The 26,599-nt window shown below is 42.2% G+C and overlaps 1 protein-coding gene across 1 annotated transcript in view; it reads left to right on the top strand.

The window, feature by feature from the left end:
* Window positions 1-26,599, top strand: part of LOC104410266 (lipoma-preferred partner homolog) — a gene marked incomplete at its 5' end in the record, with an annotated part of 114,546 nt that overhangs the window by 46,051 nt on the left and 41,896 nt on the right. The window contains one exon of the mRNA XM_010020378.1: window positions 25,512-25,681. Coding sequence (XP_010018680.1) covers window positions 25,512-25,681 — 170 coding nt within the window. The remainder of the gene's footprint in view (window positions 1-25,511; window positions 25,682-26,599) is intronic.

The raw sequence follows: 26,599 nt of genomic DNA, 5'->3' as shown, positions 1-26,599 counted from the left end.
TTTTTTTGTTTTGTGGGGGGGGGGGGGGGGGAATCATTTAGGTTGCCTCCTAGGTCTGTTTGCTATAGATTTTGGTTATACTAAAACATTTCTCACTTAAAGAAAATTTTGTGGTTTGGTTTAGTTGGAAAATGGGCTGGACCAAGAATTCACTAATAAACATGGATCTGATCACATGAGAAGTTTAAGATATTCTCATCAAACAAACATTGCCCTTGTAGGTGGGGTCGATATCGGTCCTTATTCTCCATCAGTACCTTTACCTTCCACCCTTACAGATGAAATATCTTGTCTATAAATGTTGATAGTCATCAGAGTTGATGACTAGCACACGTCTGAGGTGTGAGCAAGAATGACTGGAGAGAGGCTAACCAGAAAGCATTTTCTGTGCTGCTGCATTTGACTTCATCTCTGCCTTTATCGATTTGTGTTAACTCTTCAATGTTTTAAAAGCAAAGCAACAACCAGACAAATGTAACGCGTATTTAGCCATTAGCGTGGGCAGACAAGAGAGAGGAACTTTTTCCCTGTTCCCTTCAGACAAATGGCTGAAGCCCTGAAGCATGAGGTTTGTTTATAGTAATTTTCTTAATGCAGAGCTGTGAGTGGCAGGAGCTGGTTGATGAACCAACCCACCCAGTTCTCCTCATAGCCCAAGAAAGTAGGCAGGTGAACAAAGAACTTGGAGATTCACAGGCTTCAAGGTCAGAAAGGTCGTTGCCATTATACTGTGTAATGTCCTACTCTCAGTTTCTGCTAGAAACATGATTGAATCATGACTTTAAAAAATAAATAAATCTAATCTCATCTTAAAGACTTCAAGCAATGGTGAGTCAACCACCTACCCTGATAAGATGTTCTAGTGATTAATTTTCCTCACAGCTCAGAAATTGCTTCCTGCAGTGAAGCTTTAGTTCTGTTTAGCACTTGTATTTATGGAGCTGAAATGCTTAGGTTTCGCAGACTAATACTGTATCACTAAGATGGTTCTGCTTTGTTTGAAATTGTGGTAGATCAAAGTTTTTCGTCCAAAAGGGATGCATAGCTCAAAGGGTTGGGACATAAAGTCTATCAGCGTTAGGTCATCAATGTGGCCTATCAGATGGAAGGTCAGGCCAGTGCCATGCCCGTAGTTCTTAAGTTAGCAGGAGACAAGAAAATAGAAAGGAGGCTCCAGAGCATTCAGAAATTTTGCCAGTGTTGTTTATATAAGTGGTAGCATGATCAAAGATGGAATAATCATGCATGATGCAAGCTGGAAGATAAAGACCAATCAACAACCCTAGTCCTACCTTTGGCAGGTAATGTTTAATTACAAGCTGTCCCTGATTGATCTTCTAATTGCATTGAGTCTATGTCACTGAAGGTCATCTCTGAAGAGGTGTTCAGCCTTGGCGTTCTTGTCGTGCAGAAGAAACATGTGTTGGGCTGAACTCCTCCTCAGCAATTTAAGCATGCTGTGCCCCATGTCACCATTTGGGAGGCATGGCCACATCTAATTATATACCTACCAAGAAAAACATAAACCCAGCAGTTCTGGAGCACAACTGCATTTTATGGTTGGGTAAAATCAAAGAGGTGGGCTGCCCTCATCTTCCTAGGTTTGTTCTAGCCCAAGGTACTCCCAGGGGAAGATGGTCTCTGGAGTCACAGTGGATGAGGTTTTTTGATACGGCAGTGCAGGCTGGGAGTTTTGTACTAATTTTGCCTATGTCAGAGCTAAGTACCCATCTAGTTGAGCTGTCAGCTAGTGCCTTTCAGTAACTCAGTGCTCATGTGGAAAGAATGAATTAAATGTGGGAGGAAAAAAAAGGAGTCTTTCAGCTTTGGTTAACTGTCTCAACCAATATCTCTGCCTTTGTTCTTTATTTGTTTAGTATAGTAGCACGGATTGTACAAGATTCATATGGCACATTGATCAAAAAATCAGAAAAAGGACAAATGGGCAGAGACATTGACTCAGATTTGCTTTAAGTATCTTCTGCCTGAGGTCTAAATGCCATTGTAATTGTAGCATACCAGATAGCTGTCAGCTAATCATTTTTATTAGTTTGAATTTAGAAAATTGGATTTCAGCATATTAGAAGTTGGTTAAGAGCAGATAGGTTTTGAATTGAAGAATCTAATTAACCTTGCTAGAAAACTGCAAGGCGTTATATTAAGTCATGAAAATAATTTGTTGGAATAATTACATTTCCACTGTCAGGCTGGAGAAAGGTCATCTTACTTGGCCCACCAGCACTCTGGGATCTTTTCTGTAACCATCTTCCTTCCTTAATTTCACTTGGCATATCTCTGGTTTTCAGTCAAACCATCTTGATTCTGAAGTCAACCTAGGCACAGTTGAGGTTCCTGGGGAAGGAAGAGGAGTAGGAGCCACTGAAGTTGTCTCTTTGCCCTGGAAATGCCAGCTGGTACTGCAGGCAGATCAAGTGAACTGGGGTTAAACCATGACACCAAGTGAACTGAGTTCAGGAGCAGGCCAGCCAGCACCTCCATCAAGTCTGCGCTCACTGCACCTCCCTCCAGCTTCCCTGGGCGGAAATTACTGATGGTGGTTTCAGAGTCAGGGAACTCTTCTATCCAGTGATTGTCCATGCAAGCGCACACAGCTGGCAGCATGGCATGCTTCACACTGCATTCCCAGGGAGCCTGGGTGCATGGTAAGAGCAGGAGCAGCATGCTGGAGACACACTTTGGAGCAGCAAGATCACAGTTTGCAGATGTTTGTTGCTTGGACTTACCACAGCAGCATGATCCAGTCACTGGGAAATCCTGTAGGGGCCATTGGCAAGGCAGTGCTTAAGCATGGAAATATCAATAAATATTATAAGAAGAGTAATAATAATGATGATGACAACAAAAAACAAACAAACAAACAAAAACCCAAAAACCCACTGTGAATGTTTAGGAGTTAAACATACCTGTATGAATTAGTTAAAAGTTACTAGAGTCAGGCAATATTACCAAGCTAAGTCTAAGCACCCTCATCTTTGGTGTATGTCCCCTCCTACTCTCCTATAGGGTATGGAGTGACTTATGGAGTGGCTTCTCCTGGGAAGTCCTTTGTAGGTCAGCAAAATGAAGTCTCTGAAGTCTAAGCTACTCTTCCTTCTTTACTGCTGATTCAATTGCTGATCTGTGGTACTTGGCTGGGCTTAATCAAATCCCTTTTTATTAGAAAGGATTCCCAAATGTGTTATGCACTGTGCAGTTGGGATGGTTTCTCTCTGTCGTGGCCCTCCTTGTTGATAAATGTGCTATTGTAGATAGCCATGTCTGATTTGTCAAAAACAAACAAACAAACAAACAAAAAAAGAATACTTTGTGGAGTGGAAATTGGGTAAGGATGGGGGAGGAGAAATGAGTATTTACAGGAGATTAGGACGAAACTTTCAAAATTGTTGGCCACCATGGGAAATTAAAGCCCTTGATTTTTCATTTTAAAAAAAAAAAAAAACAAACACAAGCAAAGAAAAACCAACAAAAAACACACACCAAAAAAAAAAACCAAACCACCAAAAACCCCCACAAAAACACACATGCAAAGATCACAACAGTTCATTCTGGACCACTGTTTCAAGTCTCATAGAAAGAAATTACTTCTGGCAGCTTATCAGTCTCTATCACCATGCAGACAGTGCTGATTAAGATTGGAAAAGTGCCTTTGGGGCCCTTCATCTCCTGTTGCCTTCTGGACTATGTCCCAGCTGAGTCACTCCCCACAGCACAGGAGTTTCCCTGGCTGGTGGGGAGAAACTTTTGCTGCTATTTTACCATAAGTACTGAAAGCTACCAAAGGAATCACCAGTTTCTTTCACAGCTGTTTGATAGTGTAACAGTCTCCTTTTGTAGTTCCAGTATGCTGTAGGGGAATGCGCATGGGGAGAAGAGAGGTACTAAGATGGTCCTGTTGAAAATACTCAGCTTGTGTGATAAAGAAACCTTGATTTGTCTCAGAGCTGATAATTCAGGAAATACAGTTTTCTTATGTGTATTTGCTATATGCCCTGACTTGGGCAATGAGAGAGGCAGTGCAGAATTAGGCTGAGGAGCAAGGCCAACAAGGTGGGTGTTTGACTTCCTTTTCTGCTTCTCATCCTGACCTCTTGTGATACCTGTGGCAGATCATTTTACCTTTCCAAATTTCCTTTTCCTGCCTTTCATCCTATCTGTAGGCTACTTAATCTGTGTAGTCCTTCAGACAAGAGCTAATTAACAGCAGGGGTTGCATGAGTGCTCCCCACAGAGAAACCTTCTGCAATAGTTCTTTGAGGTGCTGTGTCACAGTTAAAACTAAAGAACAGTAACTGGCACAAGTATTGAATCTGTCGAGGCTCTGTCAACCTTTCCACTCACTGGTTTTGTGTCTGCGTTAGGCTTCCATTCATAAGCTAAAAATCCTTGACTAAGTGCAGAGACCTGGTGTCCAAACAGTGTCAAACGTGTTCTCTAATTTTGCTTATTAAGAGGCAGGACATGGGTTAGCAGGTTGCAGTCCATGTAAGATATGGGAGACAGTGTGGTAGAGTCATAGAAGCTTCAGATAAGGAGACACACAAGGTTGTCCAGATACAGCTTCCTTCAGCTCATGTTGTCTTTGTTTCCTTTGACATGGGTCTGTGCACTGAACAGTTCTATTGTCTCTAAACTGAACATGGTCTGCATTGCATTTCAGTCTTCGTCAGGCATTTTTGCAGCTCCTAAGAAGTTCAGGTAGTCTCTTAGTTTCATCTGAATTACCACCAGAAAAAGGAAGTTGTCATACCTTGCCTGTATTCCTAGGTCTTTTCTGAAAAGGTTATCATTAAAAGATGCATATTATTATTATTAGCACTATTACAAGAGCATAATTACATCGTGATTTTGCCATGTGATGTGTCATTGCGCCTTTTGTTTAAAGGCAAGGTTTCTAGTGCAAGATAGCATCCATCCTCATGCGAACAACATCTAGGTCAGAAAATAGTAGGTTAAATTTTCAGTGACGGATGTGCCGACCGTCATTTTTTGTTATGTAATCACTCACAAAAGCGGGAAGAACAGACGTATAATAGGGACCCTTTTCTCCGCTGTACTTTAAGTTATTATTTTTTGTGTTCAAGCTGTATTCCAGCATTCGCGCACAGGCTACAAAGGCTGGGAGCAGCCTACAGAGAGGTCATAGTGCAGTACCATCAACATCCAGCTGCCCTCTTGTGGCCTGCCGCAAGGGGAGTCATCCTCCCTCTGCTCCCCAGGGGCTTCAATTACCCTGGTAAATGGCTTTCAGAGCCTATTTCTTCAGTCTCACTTCTGTCAGTGCTTGCCACCCACTTCTAGCTTTCTTTCTGGGAGTCTATGACTGCCATCATCCTTGTGCAGCAAGTGCAGGTAGAGCTTGGAGAGCAGATTTATAAAGATAATCTCAACGCAACCTATGTGGTGAATTTTGACCTACAGTTCCAAAGTGGGAAAAGAAAATGAAGAAGCCAGTGAGTGGTTGGAGAGCAAAATATACCATATGTACATGCATTTACCTCCAGCCATCAGAAAGGCAAAAGAAAACAGGGATGTGGAGCTGTGAGCTGGTTTAAGTTGCTTTTCAGCATTTGAAAGACTGTAAAGGAATGCAAAAGTTTGATTCTTCCTGCTGTTGATATGACCCACATCCGACTCTATAGTAATTGTGGGAAAGATGTTTTGTGAAGCTAAGCACCTGTATCTTATTATGCCAGGGTTCTTAGTCTTATAAAGTCTTGAGTGTACATGTCTTAATGAAGATCGAGCAGACATAGCAGTCAGGAGTGAGGGGGGAGGTTGCATTCTGAGTACCTGGTACCCACATGTGCTGGGAAGCAGGAGACTCAAATTCCCTTTTGCCTCTTTTTATCCATACAAGAGTGGAGGAGACATTGGGTCATGAGTGTTTGTGAAGCACAGTCTCTTAAGAGACTGTACTACTTCACAGATGTGATCTAAATCTTGCAGCAAACCCAAAATTACCCTTTGTTTTTGTAGATGATAAAATGACAGCTGGAACAGGTAGCAAGCAACATGACTTCCTTGGTGGTTTTAAGTGCCTGGTTTAGCTTGAACTGCTGGCAGTCAACCTAGACGTCTTTTTACTTTTAAACAGAACTGATTTGATGCAGAAGTCATTTAACGGAGAATTAAGTGCAGAATACCAAGGTAGCATTTTAGCAAAGGGATTTCTATGATCTGTGCTGTGAAAGAAAGGTGGTTTTCAGGCCATTAGTGGAACTAGGCTTCTCCAACAGTTGGTAAATGAAAGCTGACAATTTCCTGCTGTCTTCTAAGGAGAGTTAAATGTGATAATGAAGTATCTAGGATGTGTCTTTCTAAAGTATAGCTGTATTCTATAGGATTCTTCAGCATGCTTAAAAATTAACATATCCACAGAAAAAAAATAGCACATTAATGTGGACAATGATGAGGCTACTAGTCAACCCCCACACCCCAAATTAATAGTCCTACATGAAAACAAAGTAAATCTTTCTATCTTTATTTCGGAAGCAGTTCAGAGAGAATCCAGCTTGCTTACATGCCTAAAGTAAACTATGGACTGAAATGACAGAAGAATTGATAATGAGCCATCAAGCCTTTGGCTGAAGGTCATTAGGAAGCGAAAGTGTGACCTGGCTTATGGCTGGTTCCTGCCCCACATGAAATGAGCTGGCTGGTCCCAGGGGGGTTCTCTGTGGTACATCATCACCTCATTAAAAAACATCAATTGTGGCATCCAGAGGACCTCTGGTTGGGAATCTCCTCAGGGAGTCCAGGAGTTCAAAACAGACCGTTAGTCTAGGGGCATGTGGGATGGGGAAGGTTTGTTCTCCCTCTCCTGTGTTTGGTATTTTTTTGGAGACAAGTGAAACCAGGAGTTTCCATCCAGGATTTCATAAGCACTAAGTTCTCACACACAGGTATTTTAAGATGGGATGTATGTATATGTGTCTACGAATGAGACTGTTTTTCTGGATTGTAGTTTTATAGAAATAATTGACACTTCAGATAGAGCCCTGGAATGTTTTAAGCCCCAAGGCATTCTTTCTTGGTCATAAGTTATACCTAGGTTGTGGAGAGAGAGGTAGGCAGTCGGTTTTGGAGCGAGAGTTAGAAACCACACTTCCAGCTGTGCAGTCTTGGGCAGATCTTTGTCTCAGTGACATGAAAATAGCTTAATTTTTCTTTGTTTCAAGTTAATTAGGCACATGACCTGGCATATATGATCCCTTTTTTTGCTTTTTTAAACTGAAAACAGCATACCTATTGTTTGAAGCCAGTTGCATTAGATTTGCCATTGCTTCCATGTTATATTATGGCTTATTTGTACTTCAGTAACATCTAAGGCCTGCTAGCAAGACTGTGGTCTCGCTGCACTATGTGCAAATTAAACATGAAGTAGGAAATTGTATGCATCCCTCAGAGCTCACAAGCTGAAAATACAGAATCACAGAACCAACTAGGTAAATATGGCAAAGACCAGGAAATTATTATTGTCCTTAATTTACAAATGAGGGACTGACTGGCAGAGTTCAGATGATTCACCCACAGTCATGCAGAGAACCAGTGGGAATTGAGCCTAGAATTCCTTCAAGTCCTGTGCCTTACCCACAGCCGTGGCCACACTCTACTTTATGTGAAAGTCAACAAAATGAACTCGTGAGCCTTGTGTGATGGGAAGCCACAACCAGTCTGAAGGCTTTTATCAGCATTTAGATCACAAGCCCTATTTTCCAGGGTTAATAATATGGCTGTGAAACTAAGAAAGAAGGAAAAAGGCACTCCAGGATCACAGTTGGTAATTTTAAGTGCTGTTAATATAATGTACTGACTAATGCTACCACACTTCAGCATTTAGATATTTCAAGGCTATTAAGAAAACTGGTAATCCGCCATAGTAATCTGTTACTTTTCAGTCTATCAGTCTCAGTTCCATGGGGGTGGGGGCATGGTGTGGCATTTGTTATTTCTTCTTCTAGTGGCATTTGTCTGTCTCATGCTGTCTTTTTTGATAAGCTGGTTTGTCTCTTGCCAGTAACTTTTGGGGGTATTTTGAGTGTTATTTGAAGTTTAGTTGGGGGGAAAGGCCAGATTTTATCTGAGAGTGAAATATGGTAAAAAAAGAATTAAATGGGACTGTCTCATTTGCTGAGTGTTCTCCAGCCTGTTCTCTTCTGATGGAAACACTTCAAAACTGTTTGGTTTTTTCTTTGCTTTTTCTTTTTTTTTTTTTTTTTTTAAGGGATCACTTTGACTCAGAATGTGTGAGATGAATCATAACCCACTTTCTCTTCTGAGATGTGAAAAAAAATATAAAAATTCCAGCTCTGCTGTCAGTGTCAGCATAATCAATACAGAGTGTTTCTCGGTAGTGCAAAGAGGTAGGAGAAGATCGAAAGAATGAAAAGAATCAAAAGTAGCCAAACTTCCCTGCTGCTTTTAGTGAGCTGCACTGTTTTCATGTCTGCAAATGCACCTTGCTGTTCATCATGTCCTCTTGGACATGTACACAGTTTTCACATCTCTGGCTGCAACCCGAGGTCACAACTGGTGCTCAAAAGTCAGGAGACTGTCATCCCAAACTGGCAGGGAGATCACAAGAAGCCAGCCCTGGCAGACATTTGGGATGCTACCAGCAGCTGAGAGTAAACCTGTTTCAATTTGTGAAACTTGCTGTTAAGATGTCACCTGCCTGGACTGTGCCAGCACAGATTTTGTCAGCTGATTAGGAGAGAGCGACAAAAACACTGTGCCTGTCCTGTGGCCCTGCCTGAGCCAGCCCTATAAAGGGAAATGGAAAAGTCCAATAGCAATAGGATCACCATGGGTGCAAACCAGAGACAAGAGACCACATCTGATACCTCACCACCAGTTTTCATTTATGAACTTCTAGTTTGCCTTTTTTCTTTCTTTTTTCTTTTTCTTTTTCTTTTTTTTTTGGTTGTTGTTGTTGGGTTTGGGTGGTTTTTTTTGTTACTGTTGTTGGGGGTTTTTTGTTTGTTTGTTTGTTTGTTTGTTTTTTCCTTCTCGTGTGTCTGCCAAGGCATACACAGAGATGTAGAAATACTTACCTCTGGTATTGTGAGCTAAGAGTGAGAGCTTAAAAACCATATTCACAGCAACAGGGTCAAAAGGGGACAGCACAGATAGATAGGTGTGTGGGTTTTAACAGTTGACAGAATTAATCTCCACATTGAGCATAGTGATTCAGTAAAACACCCTGGCAATATCAGGCCCCTTTGTAGAAAATTTAGAGTGTGGGTGCAACCATCTTCCAAAGGAGAAGACTGTCCACAGCTAAAGACAGGCAGCTTGACTTGAGGTGTGAATTGTTTTCTCTTGTAGAATCTTCAAATTACTGCCCCAGCCACACTAGACTAATTTCTTTAAAGCTGTGAATCAGGCTGTATTCAGTTAGCAGAAGTATTCACCTTTAAAAAACAATTTCTTCAATGAATTCCTGTTCCAGACAGTATCTTGAGAGGTTAATAACTGCTAAGTGCATGCTTTGATTCTGTCTGTGCTGTCAGGGGCAGACCAGGCAAATGTGCAACGTTTTATGTGAGGGCAGGTTTGAAGAAGGGGAAGTTTCAAGGGGCGGGAAGTTAGTTAGTTTTGTTGTCACTTAAAATTACACTTTCAAAAAAACCCCCAAGGTTTTAAAATCTGTTAGTACTGAAAGGCAAGTGAGCTTCCGAAAAACCTGCAGAAAGCCTGAGGTCTTTTACCTTGGCTTTTCTCTTGAGTGGATGATTGGCTGGGACATAACAATACTGACTTTCACCTCTTTTTAGTGCAGGGATTGTTTGTTATCACATAAGCTAAGGAACTGTGTCTGATTAAGGAACTGTGTCTGACTGAGCTTTCCTGGAGGGAGACATTTGGATGGGACTTTAATGTGGGTCACTTATGCTCTGCAGAAGACTGTCATGTGCAGTCAGCTCTTTAGGACAGGAAAGTCCTAGCGATCGTCATTGCCAGCGTGGAGCTATTTCTGGTCATGTGTATTTGCTGTCATCTCCACAAGCTGGGCAGCTGCTTCTCATTTCTGTCCCATAGCTGAAATCAGTATATGTATGTGTGCTTGTGTCTCTGTGCAAATATATATATAGTGCAGGATGCTACATGGACCCTGGATTCTAATGGCGGTCCCTTCTTTCCCATTCTCCATCTAAACATCTTGCATCAACTGGTGCAGCTCACAATGCTTACATGGTCTTGTGAAGTGTGACTGTCTCCAGCACTGGCAAATCTAACGTGTGTGTTTAGAGCAGGGAGGAAGGTGTGGAGGGAGGACAGGACTGGTGGGGGAATGGCTACAATAAGAGTGGATGTTTGAGTAGGAGATTTTTAAATCTACCATCATTTGTCTGTGTATAGCTAAAAACATTGGCTTCTCTAAAGGTAAAATGTCAAAGCACAGGCTTCAGTGTATTCCACTACTGATGCTGAAACAACCATAACCTCTTATTGTATGTATACTCAATTTCCATGCAAGGCAACAAGAAGAGGAGGGAAGAAGAGGGGTTGCTTGTGGTCAAAATTATTTCCACTGTTTTTTCACAGGCATAATTCAAAAGGTGAAGGAAGTGGAGCATGTGCGCTGCAGATGTGCACAGCTGCTGCATTGCCATCTCTGTGGCATCCATCCTTCCGAAGGGCAGCTGAGGAGAGCCAGAAGGGGCAGCTCCAAGTGAAAGCTTGTCATTTAAGCTCTTTCAGTCTCTTTCTGCACTGCTGTCTCTATACGGAGTGAAGAAGGGAATCTGCTCTGTTTACTTACGCAAGGGAGACATACTTTCGAGAAAGAGGGCTTAGGTGAAAAAGTGCGCAGGTAACACAAGTTTCAGGAGCCTCAGCAGGAGAGTCAGAGACAGGCATCTAAAAAGAGGCCACCTCCAAGCTTAGGGCAGATGGACATTGCCATTCTGGTGTTACAGATCTGTGCCCTGAGCCTGTCCAGGTCATGCTGTGTTCATGAGTAAGGGGTTTTGTTCGTAAGGCCCATTGATCTAAGTGTGCCTTGGTCATTTAAACAAAAACAATACTTCATAGACAGCCAATTAGTCTCGGGATCTTGGTGGGTTTTCTGTTATTTCATTGCTCTGATTATAGCAGAGCATTGGGTGAGAACTTATAACTAAGCTGTCTCAGGTCTGCCAGACTGTTTCCTTCTGTTTTGCTCAATTGCAAGGTATTTACACACAGTATCACCACCTATTGCCCTTTGCAGGACAAATTTCTTTCATTTAGGAGGGAAGAGAAGACTGCTGACCTGTAGCCTTGAGTCTCTTGTAAATTAACAAAGTCCTGAGTCTATGAGTAACAGCTGTTAAGCAGCAAGTAGGAATGGTATGCATTCAGCAAATGTCTGATTACAAGAGCTGTTCTGACCTAGGAAAATTGCAGCTGTTTGGAAAAATAAGTAGCATTTTACAGGATTATGTTTTAGAACATGGTCTATCATAATGCGTGGTGGGTCCTCTTAATAGGTGTGTGTTGACTAAAACGTGCAAGACATTAGGTTGGCTAGGTGGTCTGACTGACTAAATATAAGCTAAGCTTAATTTATTAAACTAAATAATTAGTTTTACTAATTTTATGTCCCTCTTACCTAGGAGCTGATCCTTCATACCTCATATAGGGGTCATCTGCAGAAAACGTTCTTAAGTCTTTAGTCTGTGGTTTCCAAAATGCCAGTCTCTCTCTTACCTGTTATGGAGAGGTTGCTTTGACTTTCTTGTGAAGCAGTACTGGAATTTGGACTTTTCACAGGTATTCTAATATTTGGACATGGATCAGAAGCTTAACTCAAACACTTCTGGAGTCATCTGGTCTAGAACATGACCTGGAGACTTCCCAGGAGTGGCATAATTGCATGTTATTTCACAGGTCCTCATCTGCGCAGAGGCTGCAAGGAGGATGCTTAGAGAAGTGCAAAACAGTGAAAGATATTTCCAAAATTTTCATTAAAAACAATGAAAGATATTTCCAAAATGTTTACTCAAACGTTTGCATTGAGTCTCACGCTGCAGTTCTCTGTTTTGGATGCTTACTTTTGCAAGTTGTAGCCTTTCACTGGGACAAAAATCTGCCACATGGTTTCCTTTGCTAGGGTGTGAGTAATAGCTTCCCCATTCTATCCATCATATCTGACTTTGCCAACATAACAAAGTTGCATGATTTTAGGTGCAAATGGAAACCAGCTGACTTAAAGTAGCATTGGCTTTCTGGGAGTGGTCGTATAAATTCAAAAGTACCTGAAGCTGACTAAGGTTACATCAGCTAAATCAGGCTTGGGATAAACTGAAATGAGTGTCTCTACACATACCTCAGATCTAAATTTGGAGGTCTAGTGGATTTCAAACAATTCTGTTATTGCATGTAAACAAGTCCATCAGTTTTCCCTACTGTCATACCAAAGTGCTTAATGAGGATTAAATATATTTACCATCTTAGCAGTGAACTCCCATGCATGTAGGAAACCAGTTAGGAGCACCCTGAAATTTCAGAGCACTATGATTTGCCAACTTCGTTCATATGGATGTTGCTGTCCCAGGTTTGGGATGTTCTAGAAGTTTTTCAACACTGAGTTTTTGGCAAACACTTATAATCCTCACTGATGATAGCCTTTTCTAATGACTGCTCAAGGACATCGGACTGGCAGGACTCATCATGACCTCTGGGTATCAAATCGGTCTTTTCCAATTGGTTCAGCCCTGTCACGAGGGCGGAAAGTTTTTGGGGTTTCAGTTTCCATCAGCGCAAAATTCTCAGGTCAAGAATTGTGTGAATAATTCAGGAGACAGGGACTGGTGCCGTTCGTATGAAAGCCAATTTAGAGAGAACCTTCCATCTTAGAAATGTGATGAGTAATACTTTGAGCGCGCCTTTGTAGATGCTGATCAACGTCAGAGCCTCCTCACGGAGGGCTTCAGGTTAAATGTCAGGACGATCTGTATTATGATAAATATGGATCAGAACCCACATTTCCCATGTCTTCTACTGTCAGTCAACAGGGCCTAGTGTCCTTAACCGCATTAAACAGAGCTACCTAAGGGCCACTGAAGAGCTTGGCTTTATGCTATGAGTGTTTAAAAGAAGCAATCATACCATACTTATTATTTAACTTATTTAACTTACTATTTTCTACGCCTTGCTAATTATGAATCAAAAGCTGTAGGATGTGTGAGAGTGACACATGCAATTGTGCAGATGGGTTTTCCACATACTTTCTTTAAATAAAGTAATAATTTTTATAAATATGTCTCATATTTTACACTAATTTGCTTCTAATGGAGGTGAAGTAAGAAAACTTTTGTCTCCTTTTCCATCAAGCTCTGAGAATGTGACAATCAGGTGGGAATAATGATCTAAGGATACTTGATATCATCCTGCTCCACCATGGACTCCAGATATGCAGAACAGGGAGTTAATTTTGAAAATAGTTTAGAAAGTTGCCAGTAAAACCAGGTCCCATTACCCAGAGGATGAGCAGAATTGTAATTATTACATAATTACATTAATATAATTAATATGGTATCACCAACATCAAATGTTATTTTGACAAGACTTTTGTTCTCAATACCGATTTCACATTTTAAGGTTATGACATGTGTGGTCATCCTGAGTAGAATGTTTCACATCCCCTCAGAATGGGAATGCCTCTTCATTCTAGGTTGTAAAGCTCTTGTTACTTGTCTAAGAGAGTAAACAAATAATGAACTTTGCACCTGGTTGGAAAGGTCCCAGATTTTGGGGCAAAGAAGGAAACCTCTGTCCAGTAGGTTGCTTTAGTGAATAAAAACAGAGTTAGTTGATTCCAGCTGCTGAGGAATTCGGAGTGATGGAATTCAGTGCAAGGGATGGTGGCTGGTCAGCATACAGGTGAGGCAGTTTCCAGCACCTGATGGAGGTGATTTATGGAAGGGCTGCTGTCAACACACAGACAGCGCATGTTTCAGAACAGCAAGGAAGCTTTGAGCTGGTGCTGGGTTGTGAAAGGCAGAGTTTTCAAAAGACCTTAAATAAATGAGGTGCTGGTTGAAATTTGGTGGGACATCTTCTAATGCAGTCAGATACCTTTGAAAACCCCAGACCTCAAAGCTGTTGGGGATGAGAGCCACCATTTGTTCAGGACTCTACTCTTTGTGGGATCTAGCTTTTCTCCACCTTTTTTATTTTTTCTTCTTGTTTTCATTTTTAACAAGGGAGGACAGGTTCCCTCCTTGTTTCTTGTTTTTTGTCAGACGTTTTTCACCACGCAGGCATGCAGGAGGCAAGCCAGGTTGGTAGGCCAGAGACATTGGCATAGGAAACATCTCTGACTCAAAACTTCACCATTACTCAGGTGTTTTCAACTTCTCTTCTGAACAGAGCCTTTGGTAAAAATCATCTTTTGCCACTACCCTCCCAGAGATGCAGTGAGGCAGAGACAAGCTGCCAAATGCCGGCTGGAGTACAGCCAGGCTATGGAAGAGTGAACTGAGTCATTCATGCCCAGCAGCGGATGTGATTTTTGGCTGATGCCTGTCCTGATGTTGTGAAATGGGTTGGCTGGGCTAGGGGACAGAAGTGGTTTGAAGTGCCCTTGCACAACATGGAAGCAGTTGGAGGTGAAAGTCATTGGGAAAGGGGGCATTGTTTGCTCTGTCTTTGTTCAGCACCTAACACCACAGGGCCTTGACCCATTGCTTGGGTTCCTTTGGGACTGCTTTCATGCTGAAAGCGGCAAACCTACCTTTAGTACTTTGGGGATACATTAAGAGACAACAAGTTTTCTGACTTGCTGTCTATCAGTATGAATCTTAGCTGGTCCCTTCTGACTGCACCCTCAGTTCAGCTCTTCAGAAAGCAAAAGCTAAGGAGAGTTTGATCTACATTTAAGGCATGCTTGTACTGAGCAGCAGCATGAGCCTGTGGGCAGCTGGTCACTGGTCCTCCCACCTGGAGGAGTGGGTGGGAGAAGATGCACAAACCGTTACGTAATGAACACCAAGCATCTGAAGAGACCAGCTTGTCTGGCCTCCAGATCTGCTTTGTGTTGTAACCATTGCTTATGTACAGGGTCGGGTGCAGCAGCACCTGAAACTACCCTCCACTGCTCTAGCAGCAAGTCTAATCTCCCGAGTCAGTGGGGGAGCAGGCTGGGATAGCATGCTCGGAGAGGCACCTGTGAGGGGACCCAGACAGGCCCAGCTGAGGTGCCGCCACACAGCTGCTCACTGTGGCTTCCTCCACTGGCTTTCCAAGTAATTGCAAGGTATTGTTTTTGTGGCTTTCCAAGAGAGGATCATGAAATCTGGTGCAGCACTACAGAGCAAGCCCAGTGGGCCAGGAGATGGCCCAGAAAACCCCTCTCCACCCATCGCCCTGATGCGAGTGGGAGGAGTGATTTCTGCCTCTTACCTTGCCTTCCTTTCCTTGCAAGAGATTGAGGCAAGGACAGTTGCTCACCTGGTACTTCCACTGTCCAGGGTTTATCATGCAACGTGTCTTTGCAAGTCTAAGCGCAAAGAGACCTGGCTTAGTGGTTGTTGCTGTTGGGATCACCAGAACAGCCAAAATTTGTCTGATCCGCAGCTCTGCTAGCAACAGTTTCCCTCACTGAAGTCTTTCCCAAGAGGCGCAAGACCCCACAGTATCAGCTTTGGGATAAGTTGCCAAAGAGAGGTTTCCTGCCTGCTCCACTAGGACTTAGCTGATACCCTTATCTTCATCAGGGTTTTAGTGAAGAGCTGCTGAGGTTGTTCCTGGGGTGCCGTGTAACAGTAAGGTCTCACTAAAAAGTAAGGTTTCAACATTAGGACATGGGGTAATGGGTTTAAACTTAAACAGGGAAGTTTAGGTTAGATATAAGGAAGAAGTTCTTCACAGTGAGGGTGGTGAGGCACTGGAATAGGTTGCCCAAGGAAGTTGTGAATGCTCCAACCCTGGAGGCCAGGCTGGACAAAGCCTTGGGCGACATAGTTTAGTGTGTGGTGTCCCTGCTCATGGCAGGGGGGTTGGAACTAGATGATCTTAAGGTCCTTTCCAACCCTAACTATTCTATGATTCTATTAGTGGTTTTCCAAGGAGAAGACTCATCTTTGTTTTAAAAACTCTCATGTTCCTGTGAAAGAAAGGGAGATGTTTCTCAGCTTTTGAAAGCATGGGAAAGCTCCACTTTCTCACAGCTTTTATGATTTTTTCCCCATTTCTATTTTGGAAAAAAAAAAAAGAGGTTTTAATATGTTGTGCTTTTTTGACTTCCTATATGTGATCATTTTGCCCTGAAGGAGAGGAGTGATGGCACAGGAAGGTAGGGGACTTTTGTTAAAGTAGGAATATTTCTAATCCTTTTTTTTTTTTTTTTTACCAAATTAAATGATTGCATTCCTTATTTAGTTAAGTGTGGGTTGGCTGCAATTTTTGGTGCAAATCAGTGCTTTGAAACTCTTGCCCCCAAACACAAATATATTTTTAATTAAAAAAAAAAAAAGTTACTTCTTTCCATCCAACTTGCAACTTAAAACTAGTTTATCATATCCATGCCTAGCATTAAGCCCAGGCTAGGAGCAGTAGTGAAGAGAAGCAGGTACCAAGGAGTGCCCAGGAAGCAGCAGGGGACATGGCACCCTGTCTGCAATGTTGCAGAGCCGGGGGTAGGCAGGGGCTGGAGGAGAAATTGCTGTTGCTTCTAGAGACAAGATCTCGTGCCGCGGCTGAGAGCGCCTGGCAAAGCCACTCAAATGACTCATTTCTCTGTTTCTCGAGCTGGGGCTCTTCAGTGGATATACAGCTGTGGTCTCTGTCATCTGGCAACTTCCATCAGCATTAAAGGAAACATTCATAAAGGAAATACAGTACATTTTATTCTCTCCCTTGCATTTCCTTGATCGATCAGCAAAGAGAGGAATGTTTCCTCTCTTGCACTCATTTTTTTCACCCCCTTTCTTTTGTCTCCAGATGGTACTGAGGCTCTATTTCAACTGCTTTGCACATGGTAAAACATGTGCCAAAAGTTGACACAGTGCAACAACAATAACAACACCAAAAAAAAAAAAAAAACAAACCAACCAACAAACCCAAAACAACAACAAAATAAACCAACAAACTAACAAAGCAGAGCATGCTGCAAAAAACTATCTGGGACCTTAAATATTGTAGAGCATCACTGACCCCCACTGGGCTGGGACACTCATTGCAGATCACCCAAGCTGGGGACTGGTACCTCATCGATGTGTTGGACACATGGTCAGATCATCATCTGCCTACCTTGCAAGGTGCCTTGCCTGAGGAGGGAGGGGGGGGGCAACTTTGCATTAGGTGCCGTACAACTGGTGTAGATCAAACCAAACTTATATGTGTTCTTTCTGTCCATCATGAGTAGAGTAAAAAGATTTAGATTACTGCGAAGGCATTTTGGTTGGATGGAAAGAAATGCTTACTCTAGTGGTAAGGTTAGGCACTCACTGAAATTTTTTGCCCAAACTGTTGGAAATTGTTGGTGAAACCTCCATTGCTGGAGGTTCTTAGGAACAAGTTAAACAAGTATCTGTCAAGAATGTTGTAGAGGTAGCTGATCCTGCCTTCAAGGCAGTAGGATAGTTTCCATGACCTCTCAGGATCCTGTTTGACTTGAATTTGTATAGCTTTGTGGGAAAATCAGGAATGCTCCTCTCTGAACTTTATTTTGTGGCAGTGATGTATTATGGTTGCAATATTTTAGGAAGGTACCTCTACCACGTTGGTAAGCACTCACCATAATCTTTATGCCAAAAACAAGCTGAATTGTCTCTGGTGTTCCAGGGAGTTGAGGAGGGGGTGATGTAGATGTGATCATCACCACATGGATGTTGAAAGAAACATAGGCCTTTCTTCCTCTCTCATTAAACAGAGGTTAGTAGCAGAGGCACAAAACTCTTCATATTCAGTGGCTACATAGCTCAGCCAGGCTGCCAGAGAGTGATGCATGGCCTACACAGGGAGCCTGTTCCTTCTGCTGAGGAGGGTATTACAGCAGAGCCTGTCTCACCATCAGGCCCTTTCAGAGATGGTCTTGTGGTTTAAAAGACTAGACTGGGATTGAGAAGATGTGGTTGCAGTTCCTGGATCTGTCACAAACTCCTTGTGTGACCCTTGGAGAGTTACTTAGCCTGTGTGAGTCTCAAGTTCCCCATGTGCATGTTGGGTATCCTAAGAGTCCTCTACCTTGCTGGGGTGTTGGAAAAATTCACCATGAGGGCTAGTAACTGGCTGGGATAGTAACCTTGTGGTGAGCAGCATGGAGAAGTGTTTGAAAAGGTACAGTAAAGTGTTAGCAGTGTGAGCCTGCACAGTTGCAGTGCATTTGCTGTGTGGAGTGGAATGGGACCTCTGGGGCATACTGAGAATGTGTCAGGTTTGCAGCCAAGCAAAGTGCGAATATGAAGTTGTATTGTGGTTGGAGGGAAAGTATGCAACAACACAAGAGTGCAGCTACTGCTGGACAAGCATAGTACAAATGACAAGGAGGTCACTGCAGGGACCTGTATATCTGGAGTACAAGTGCAACACAGCTAAAGCAGAATAACCAGGACACAGTAATTAAATCACGGCCTTGGATTTAATTTATGAAGTGTTACAGACACACGTTGCAGCATGAAGCTCTGTTTACTGTGAAAGACTGTGTTTTCTGACGTCTGTTGAAGAAGGGGGAATTAAGATTCATCTGTCTCGTGTCCAAAAGCTGTGTAAGACAACTGATGCATATAGCCTGCTACTGTCAAATGGTGAAACTTCAAGCTTGGCTTCTGGCACAATAAAACACTGACAAGATCTTCCCACTCAGTGAGAACTCTGAGTTCAAAACCAAAAAAAGGGTAGGTAAGGAAGGCAAGGATAAGATGAGAAAAATAATAGTTTCCTGCAAAATGCACAAACTACCTTTGGGTTTCCCTTTCTACCATTATTGCAGTGCCCTGAGTGCCCAACTGTTGGAATAACTCCAAGACAAGTATGATTAATGCATCTTTTAGTAACATAAGCACAGTCAGACACATACCCTCCCATGCTTCACAGAAAGGGAATAAACCCTCTTTTGTGAATCAGAGATTCCTATTTTATTCTTTTTTGGACAAATCAAGGAACCCAGGACCTGTTAGGTTCTTGTGAGTTGCAGGATCTCTACCATTGAGACTTAACTTGATTAAAGTATACTAGCAGTTAAGGTCTGCTGTTACGCTGTTAACTTCCTAATGTGTTAAGTTCTGCTTCTGTATCCCTTCAAAATGGAATAGTTGTGCCTGTCTGATATAGGTGCCCTGAGGAATCCCATGTGCTTGGGAAATGCTTGAAAACTGTTGGATAAAGTCACTAGGAAAGAGGAGGGAGAGAAGGAAAAATCTTGTTACATTGTTGACTTATGGTCAATGTTGTCCTCGAAATGCTGTTCTGTCATCAATATTTCTTCATTAGGAATAATGATTTTTCCACATTTACTGCCAGCTGATTCAAAGCCATCCAAAAGCAGAGTGTGTCATGAATCTCTCAAATGCATTCACTGGCGAACTCTAAACAGAGATTATTAGAAAAATAACGCAGCAGAAATACTGGGTGTCTTGAGGCTGCCAGAGGAACTTTTAGTGAGATATCATGTTCAATGTATTTACGTATTTTAAAAATGTTCTTAGTACAGTTTTGTAAAGGCAGTTTCCTGTGTTTCTTTACTTCTTTCTTGAATAGTGTATCAGGGCTACAGTGGGAACTGGGAAAGACACTTAGCTGATCAAGGGAAATCATGTAATTGATAGGCACTGAGGGTATGACCTTGTCGTATATTCCCACAGTAGTTAGGTGGAAAACATTTTTTCCATCCTGCAGAAGTTTTTGAGATATCAATGTGGGGTTTTTCCCACGTTTCAGCAAATGCAGAACCTTCCTACTTTGATGCTTTTATCAGAAAATTATCCCCTATCTCCTCTTTACATAGAATGCATGCTTTGAATTCATGAATTAAATCTTTTGTAGAAAGGTTTGAACATTTACTCTGCTTTCTTTACTCTTAGTATCTCTAGTTATTGCCTGGATTGTTTGTGTTAGGCACTATACGTCACGTAGCAAGAGATGGTTGGTGCCCCCAATGGCTTAATGTCTAAATAGGTATGACAGACAAATAATGTTGTAGCCTAAAAAAGGCTAATGCAGTCCTTGGATGTACAAACAGGAGCATCTCAAGCCAGCTGGATGGAGTTATAGTACGTCTGTATCTGGCTCCATTGTGATTGTGATTGGAATATTATGCCATAAGCATTAGTATGCATGTTTGTCTGATTGGCTCACATTCTTAATCTGACATTTAAAAGTGACTCATGTCCCAGATAAGTTTGGACACCCTGTATCTAATTCCTCATCACCGGATCACGCCCAGACTCTGGCTAAGTCTTAAGAATCTTGCTGTGTAACAGCTCTGATTATGGCCTTTCCTATTCATCTTCACAGATAAAACCCGCATCCAAGCTCCAGTAACCTTGAATCTCGGCATCATCCTTTTGTAAAAATCAGTTTCTCCCTGTTCATGCTCAGCTAGAATGCAGCTGCAGAAATCACTCTCTAGCTTGTAACTTAGGTCAGATCATTCCTGTCTCTTAGTCTCTCCTCTGGTTTCATTTCTGCATCATATCAAACAGAAGCTTCTTTCTTTACTTGCATGGCCGGTAATGACCTATTCCCACCCTTTTCTCCTCTAGTATTCTCTAGTGACACAGCAACTCATCCTTCCCATCTGCAGGTGTCTATGTTCAATCTTCAAGCATTTGCATTCCCATTTGTGCTGTCTTTGTCCTTTCCTGAGAAGCATCCCATTAAACTTCCCTCAAATTCCCTCTGGATCCTCTTTCAAATTCTTCCTTAACTGTTTCCTTTGCTGGGCTGTCTGCAGCCTCCTTGTCAATAATAAAACATTTAGAGTGCTGAGACCACAATTTTCCTTGCTGACTGGTTTTATTTGATTGCTTCTTTGTATTTCCTATCTATACCCAGTTATTGCTTGTATTAGATTGTGAGCTCATGCAGTCAGGCCCTTCTTTGAATTCTGTGTGAATTCCAATACCCAGCACAACAGCGCTGTTGTGCAATCTGAGCAGCCAGGGTCTGTGATGGTATAAGCAGATACCATGTAATAATAGTAATAAAATAATGAGAGGTTAGAATGTAGCATCATGTGCAATATGAGCTCCTCTCCTTCCTTCCCCCTCTTCCTTCAGATTTACAATATTTTGATTTTTTATACAACGGAAGACAGTAAATGAGGTTTTAGAATAAAGTATGATAGCTGATGTTTTCTCTCAGCTGCTGAAGTGTTTCCCTGTGATCCACTCAGTAATGATGACATTTCTAGCAGTTTTAGCAGGAACGCCTCTGTGAGCACCCCTATATGTCCCCCCAAGGTAAGACCAACATGTGGCAGCCAGGCTAGGCTGAAGGAAGGTCACGGCCAAGGTTGTGAACCTCTTTCATACAAAAATAGAGGACTCAACCTCCCAGGCTTGCTGCCAGTGTATCACCTTCTAGTTTTGCTGAAGTGATCTTGAAAAAGGACCTAAAAAGGGCTGAAGGGGCAAAGGAAGAATGTTGAAATGACATAGTTCCATCTTCTTGCAGTTCAGTACTAATTTTGTCTTTTGTCTTTAAGCTGCCTTTTAAGTGCTACTTGTCTCTGTGGGAAGCAAATGGGTCACGTTGTTCTATGTTTCTACTGTAATATGCTGCCTGCTATTTTTCTCTTAGATTATTTGTGTAATCTTTTTTGTGCAATCTGTTTGTTCTTGAATCTTGCAAGCTTTGCCTTTGCTACGTCTTTCCCAATAAGCAGTGCAACTTGTTCTGTATTCACTCATGGGTATTCTGCTACACAACGAACTGGCTTATTTCAAGTAGTGTGAAAATATTAAAATGGGGAACATGTGTGGGCACTTAATTGTGGTGAGTCCAACCACAAATACCTTCGCCGTTGGTAATTGGCACACAGGAAAAGCAAACCTTTGTTTTGTTTTTATCAGACATAATGACAGATACATTGTTTTTAGTGGTTTTTTTCTGGTTTTCTAAGGAAATGAGGCTTGTGCAATTGCACTGCTTGTGTGCATGTGCCTGTCTGCTTGTCAGTTCCTCCCTCACCAACAACTGTTAAAACTAATAACCATTTTCAACCAAATTTGAGTGAGGTGCTGGGAGAAGCTACCCATTCACTTTTTTTTGAAAATTGCACCAAGGTCTGTAGAAGGTGGAGTCTCTAACGGCTGCATCACTGCGAGCCAGATCGGTTGTTTATTTACCCACATGCCTTTACATGGATCCAGCCACCTACAGTGGCTTACAGTTGTAAGCTCCCAAATTTTCATATTTTGGCTTACTTGCTTTTACCCTTCAGGCAAGTGAGTCAGTTGGGGGTGTTGCTAGGCAGAGAGTTTGTGTTTTGATCCTCACTGGAATGGCCATGTCTCATGAAGAACATGGTTTGCTCAAGGCCACAGCATTGTAATTTGCATATAAATATACAAAAAGGAAACTTTCTTTAAGCTTTACCGTGCAAGAGTTTACAGGAGTATTTCTGTCTGTGTACATAATAGCAGAAGCTGGACTTCTCATAAATATACACAGCTTAAGTCTGTTGCTGCCTGAATGGGAACTTCCCGTGGAAAAACCCAGATAGAGGAAGGGAAGCCTAAGGAAATACCACCTTCAAGGGGAGAAGTTGGCCAGGACTTCTGTTGTGCTGCTTTTTGGTTTGTACCTGGCCACCAGCAGTGTAGTTGACCTGAAGGCCATGTAGGAATGTAGCCTCAGGGCATCTTTGGGTGGCAGAGATGTCTTTGGTCAAAGAGAGGGTGGAGGTACAAAGGCCCCAAGTGATTTGCTGGAGATTTTACAAGAGTATGTATTTGAGTTTGGAAACAGACCCAGGTCTCCCGACACAAGTACAGCTAGAAGTACATTCTACATATTGACAGCTTCTCCAGAAAAATGGAGAGATGCCTTGATCAAAGGGGAAGATAAATGTTGAAGTACACAAGAGCTGGCTAAATTCTGAATGTGAGAAGAGGAGGAGGGGAAGAAAAGATTCCCACATGTTCTACTCACATGTTAACAAAGAAAGCTGAGAAGTGTTTGCATAGACATTACATTATTCTGTGTCCAAATGCCTCATAAAAATAATACCGGATGATCACAGAATGACACACCAGGGAAAATAAATTCTTCAGTGCAATATTCCCTCTGGTAAAACACTGTGTAAAGTAATACACTAATGGCTTTCAATTTCATGTTTTATATATAGAGATATTAACTGCTCCCCAGACATCTCTTCGTATTACAGCCCAGCTACATGAGCAGTTTGGAGAAGGCCCTGGAGCACTCTCTGTCTTGTCCGCACACAGGGCTGAGCAGTACTCTCCTGTTGTACATGCAATATACAGTATACAGTAGGTTTCTTCTGACTCCTTCCCAAAGCAGTGCTGCTCTCTCACCGGTTCTCTCCAGTGGGTTGGTTGTTTTCTTCCTAATCCTCATGGTTTTTTCCATTCTTCCCCCATGCTCTGTAGCCTCACCACCATGCTGGGAACACTGCATTCTTTCTCTACTCGTAAAAAAAGAGTCCTCACAAGAAGTGTTTCAGTGGAGTTATTAAACCACAACACTGTCAATCACAATGCTAATAACAAATGCTAAAGAAAGTTAAGTTTAAATACAACATCATTCATTCCTTCTGGGGGGCTTCCAGGCTTGTCTGGATTTATCTGGTGACTTATTTCATCACGTTGCTCAGACCGGGAACTGTTTGAGTCAGGAACTGTCTGTCCTGTATAATGCCAACTACAGTTATGCCGTTCTAGCAAATCATAATGATCTGGGTTCTTTTCCAAGCTTTCCTAATATATCTCAAATATGTATATATATCATCCTGCCACATCCTGAGGGATCCAAAAGTAGCTTACATGCTTTGTTCCCTGGATGTAGCCTATTGGAGTCTGGGACAGGCAGGGAAGAAGTCGTGAGTGCAGGGACATCAATGGTGCACTGCTCAAGGACAACAGCCCTGCTATTGAGATGACGAGACATGTCCAAGTCCTTTTAGGAAGTTTTGCAGTATTTGACAAGGCCAATAAACACAGACCATGGTATAAGAGAGCAACATATTGTTGCTGGATTATTTAATTATTATGCATATAAGTATTTATAAGTAATTCTTACTTTGAACTCAGTCTGCCTTCCTGCTTGCAGGAAGGAAGATCTTGCTTCCCTTCTCCTCCTGCCCACCCTCAGTGACCACACCACTCCAGCCACAGAGCCTGGAAAAAGAAGTGCCAGGTCCCAAGACTGGGGACAGCACAATTATTCTCAAACTGGAGAATACCATTTTGAGTGAGACAAAGCCCCAGACCATGGTTGCTCTCTTGCCTTTGGTAGGGCTCTCCTGTGTAGAGTGGCTGAGGTTGTCCTAAATACCTCCCATGACTCTGTGCATGAATTATTTTCAGCAGTGATTGCTGGGTAAGGACATCAAACCTGTATAGGCTATCCCCGTTTTCTAGAAGTCAAATGAATGGCAGGGGAAAATGGCAAAGGTGTGCCTTCCACCCACCCTCTTCCACCGTGTCTTTACCACAATCTTCCCTGAGAAAATGTCTTTCCCATGATCTAAGAAACCCTCTTTTTCTGAAATCCCATCTTCACTTTAAATCTATCTGCCATATAACATCTTCAACAACCATCTGAACAAGGCAGCAAGCCTTTTGTATGTCTTGTGTGCATGCAGATTTTTTGTCTTAAATATTTGTATGTGGCATTAAGGACCTTTTTCAGAAACAGAGCTCTTGTGGCTTGTCTTTTCTTAGAGTCCTTACTAGTATCTTCTGATCCACCTTTCTTGAAGGATGGTAGGAATAAAGTATCCACAAATCAGTTGCTTGAGGAATAGTTTCTGTGCTTTAAATAGACACAGTATCTTAATCTGTATTAATCTTCAAACAGAAAAAAAGTAATTGGTCCATTGAGGGAACTGGTTTAAGCTATACAAGGAAAAACTACTCTTTAAATGGTAACAATTCCACTGCCACTAGGCAGCTTTATGAGGCATCCTACCACAAAATCCTTTCATGTGGAGGCAAGGCTTTAGGCACAGGTTTATCCCATCTAAGTGAGGAGCTGAGGATGACTATATAGCTTTGGTTAGATGATAGCTGAATGGTTTGCATTTGCGGCTCAGACTTCATATGGTGATCACTGGCTAGCAGCAGCAGTAGTAGAACTGGTACCAATGCAGGCTTAGGAGCCAGTTTCAGGCCTCTCTAGATCTTTTCATGTAGTTCAGCACCAGAGTGACCTTCAGTAGCACTGAATCTTAGCCAGCAGTGGCACAAATTGTTCTTCTGTTGACTAAGCTTCTGTGTCCCCCTTACCAGTTGTGTGATACAGGCATGTGGCAGTACCTTCTCTGCAGTTGAGACCAGGAGCTTGTTTTGACTTATGTCTTTTCCCTTTGGTGACAGGCCGCTGTGCCCGCTGTGGGGAGAATGTTGTTGGGGAAGGGACTGGCTGCACAGCCATGGACCAGGTCTTCCACGTGGAGTGCTTCACCTGCATGATGTGCAACAACAAGCTGAGGGGTCAGCCTTTCTATGCAGTGGAGAAGAAAGCCTACTGTGAACCCTGCTATATTGTAAGTATCCATTATTATTTTCACCATGATTTTAACACGCAGACATTGGAAACATTGATTTCTTTTACTGCCATACAGTTGCCTTACAATTAAAACCTGACAATCCCCTGGCAGTACCATTGGCATCAGTTTTTCCATGCTCTTCAGAAGTCTGATCTTTTCAGTTCCCTGGGTGAATTTTGTTTCCTGGTTTAACCTATCTCAGAAATGAAGTGTCCAAAGCAGTGGAAAAAGATGTTTTTTGTAGTTATTTGAGCTCTGTAAGGAGCAGACTATATAGTGATCTTATGCATAAGTGTTGCTTTCTGAAGCTTTCTGTATTGAGAAACCCGATAGCAAAATGCTTACAGATTGTGGTGCCCACTGAGATTAAGGAGGTGAGATGCAAGCTAGTATTAAAACTTCTAAACATCAAGACTTTTGCATTGTTTGATGGAAGTCTTTCTACTGAACTAAAGGTCTTTGGATTGAATATCTTTTCACGCTTGCCTTACCCTAAAATTTCATTTCATGCCTCCAAGAAGCTTTTAAAGCGAACAATTAACCGTTGCTCTGAGGAGCTGCACCTTTTAAGAGGCTCCCATAAGAGCTAGTTGCAGATTAAAGAAGCATCACATGATACGCCTGAGGCCTTACCTTGGTGTGACCTTAGCATACAGTGTATAGGGATAGTAATTGTAGTTCAGAATAAGAAAAGCATCAAAACATTCTTAAAGTGTTGATATCTCTCTCTCTGAATCTCCAATTCACAATTTGTTTTATAAACACTGGGCCTGAGACCCTTCCAGAATTGGATTTGCACTTCTGAAAGTAAAAATTGCTGCCTTTCTTCACTTGTCTGTCATTCTGATAGTACCTAAACCAATGATATGTATGTCTGAAAATGTCACCAATATCCCATTATTCGTTCTGTTTCTG

The sequence above is a fragment of the Nestor notabilis genome, unplaced genomic scaffold (genome assembly GCF_000696875.1).
Source record: "Nestor notabilis isolate BGI_N333 unplaced genomic scaffold, ASM69687v1 scaffold7408, whole genome shotgun sequence".
NCBI classification, from domain to species: domain Eukaryota; kingdom Metazoa; phylum Chordata; class Aves; order Psittaciformes; family Psittacidae; genus Nestor; species Nestor notabilis.
The sequence above is the reverse complement of the archived record's forward strand: the minus strand, read 5'-3'. Positions and strand labels throughout refer to the sequence as shown.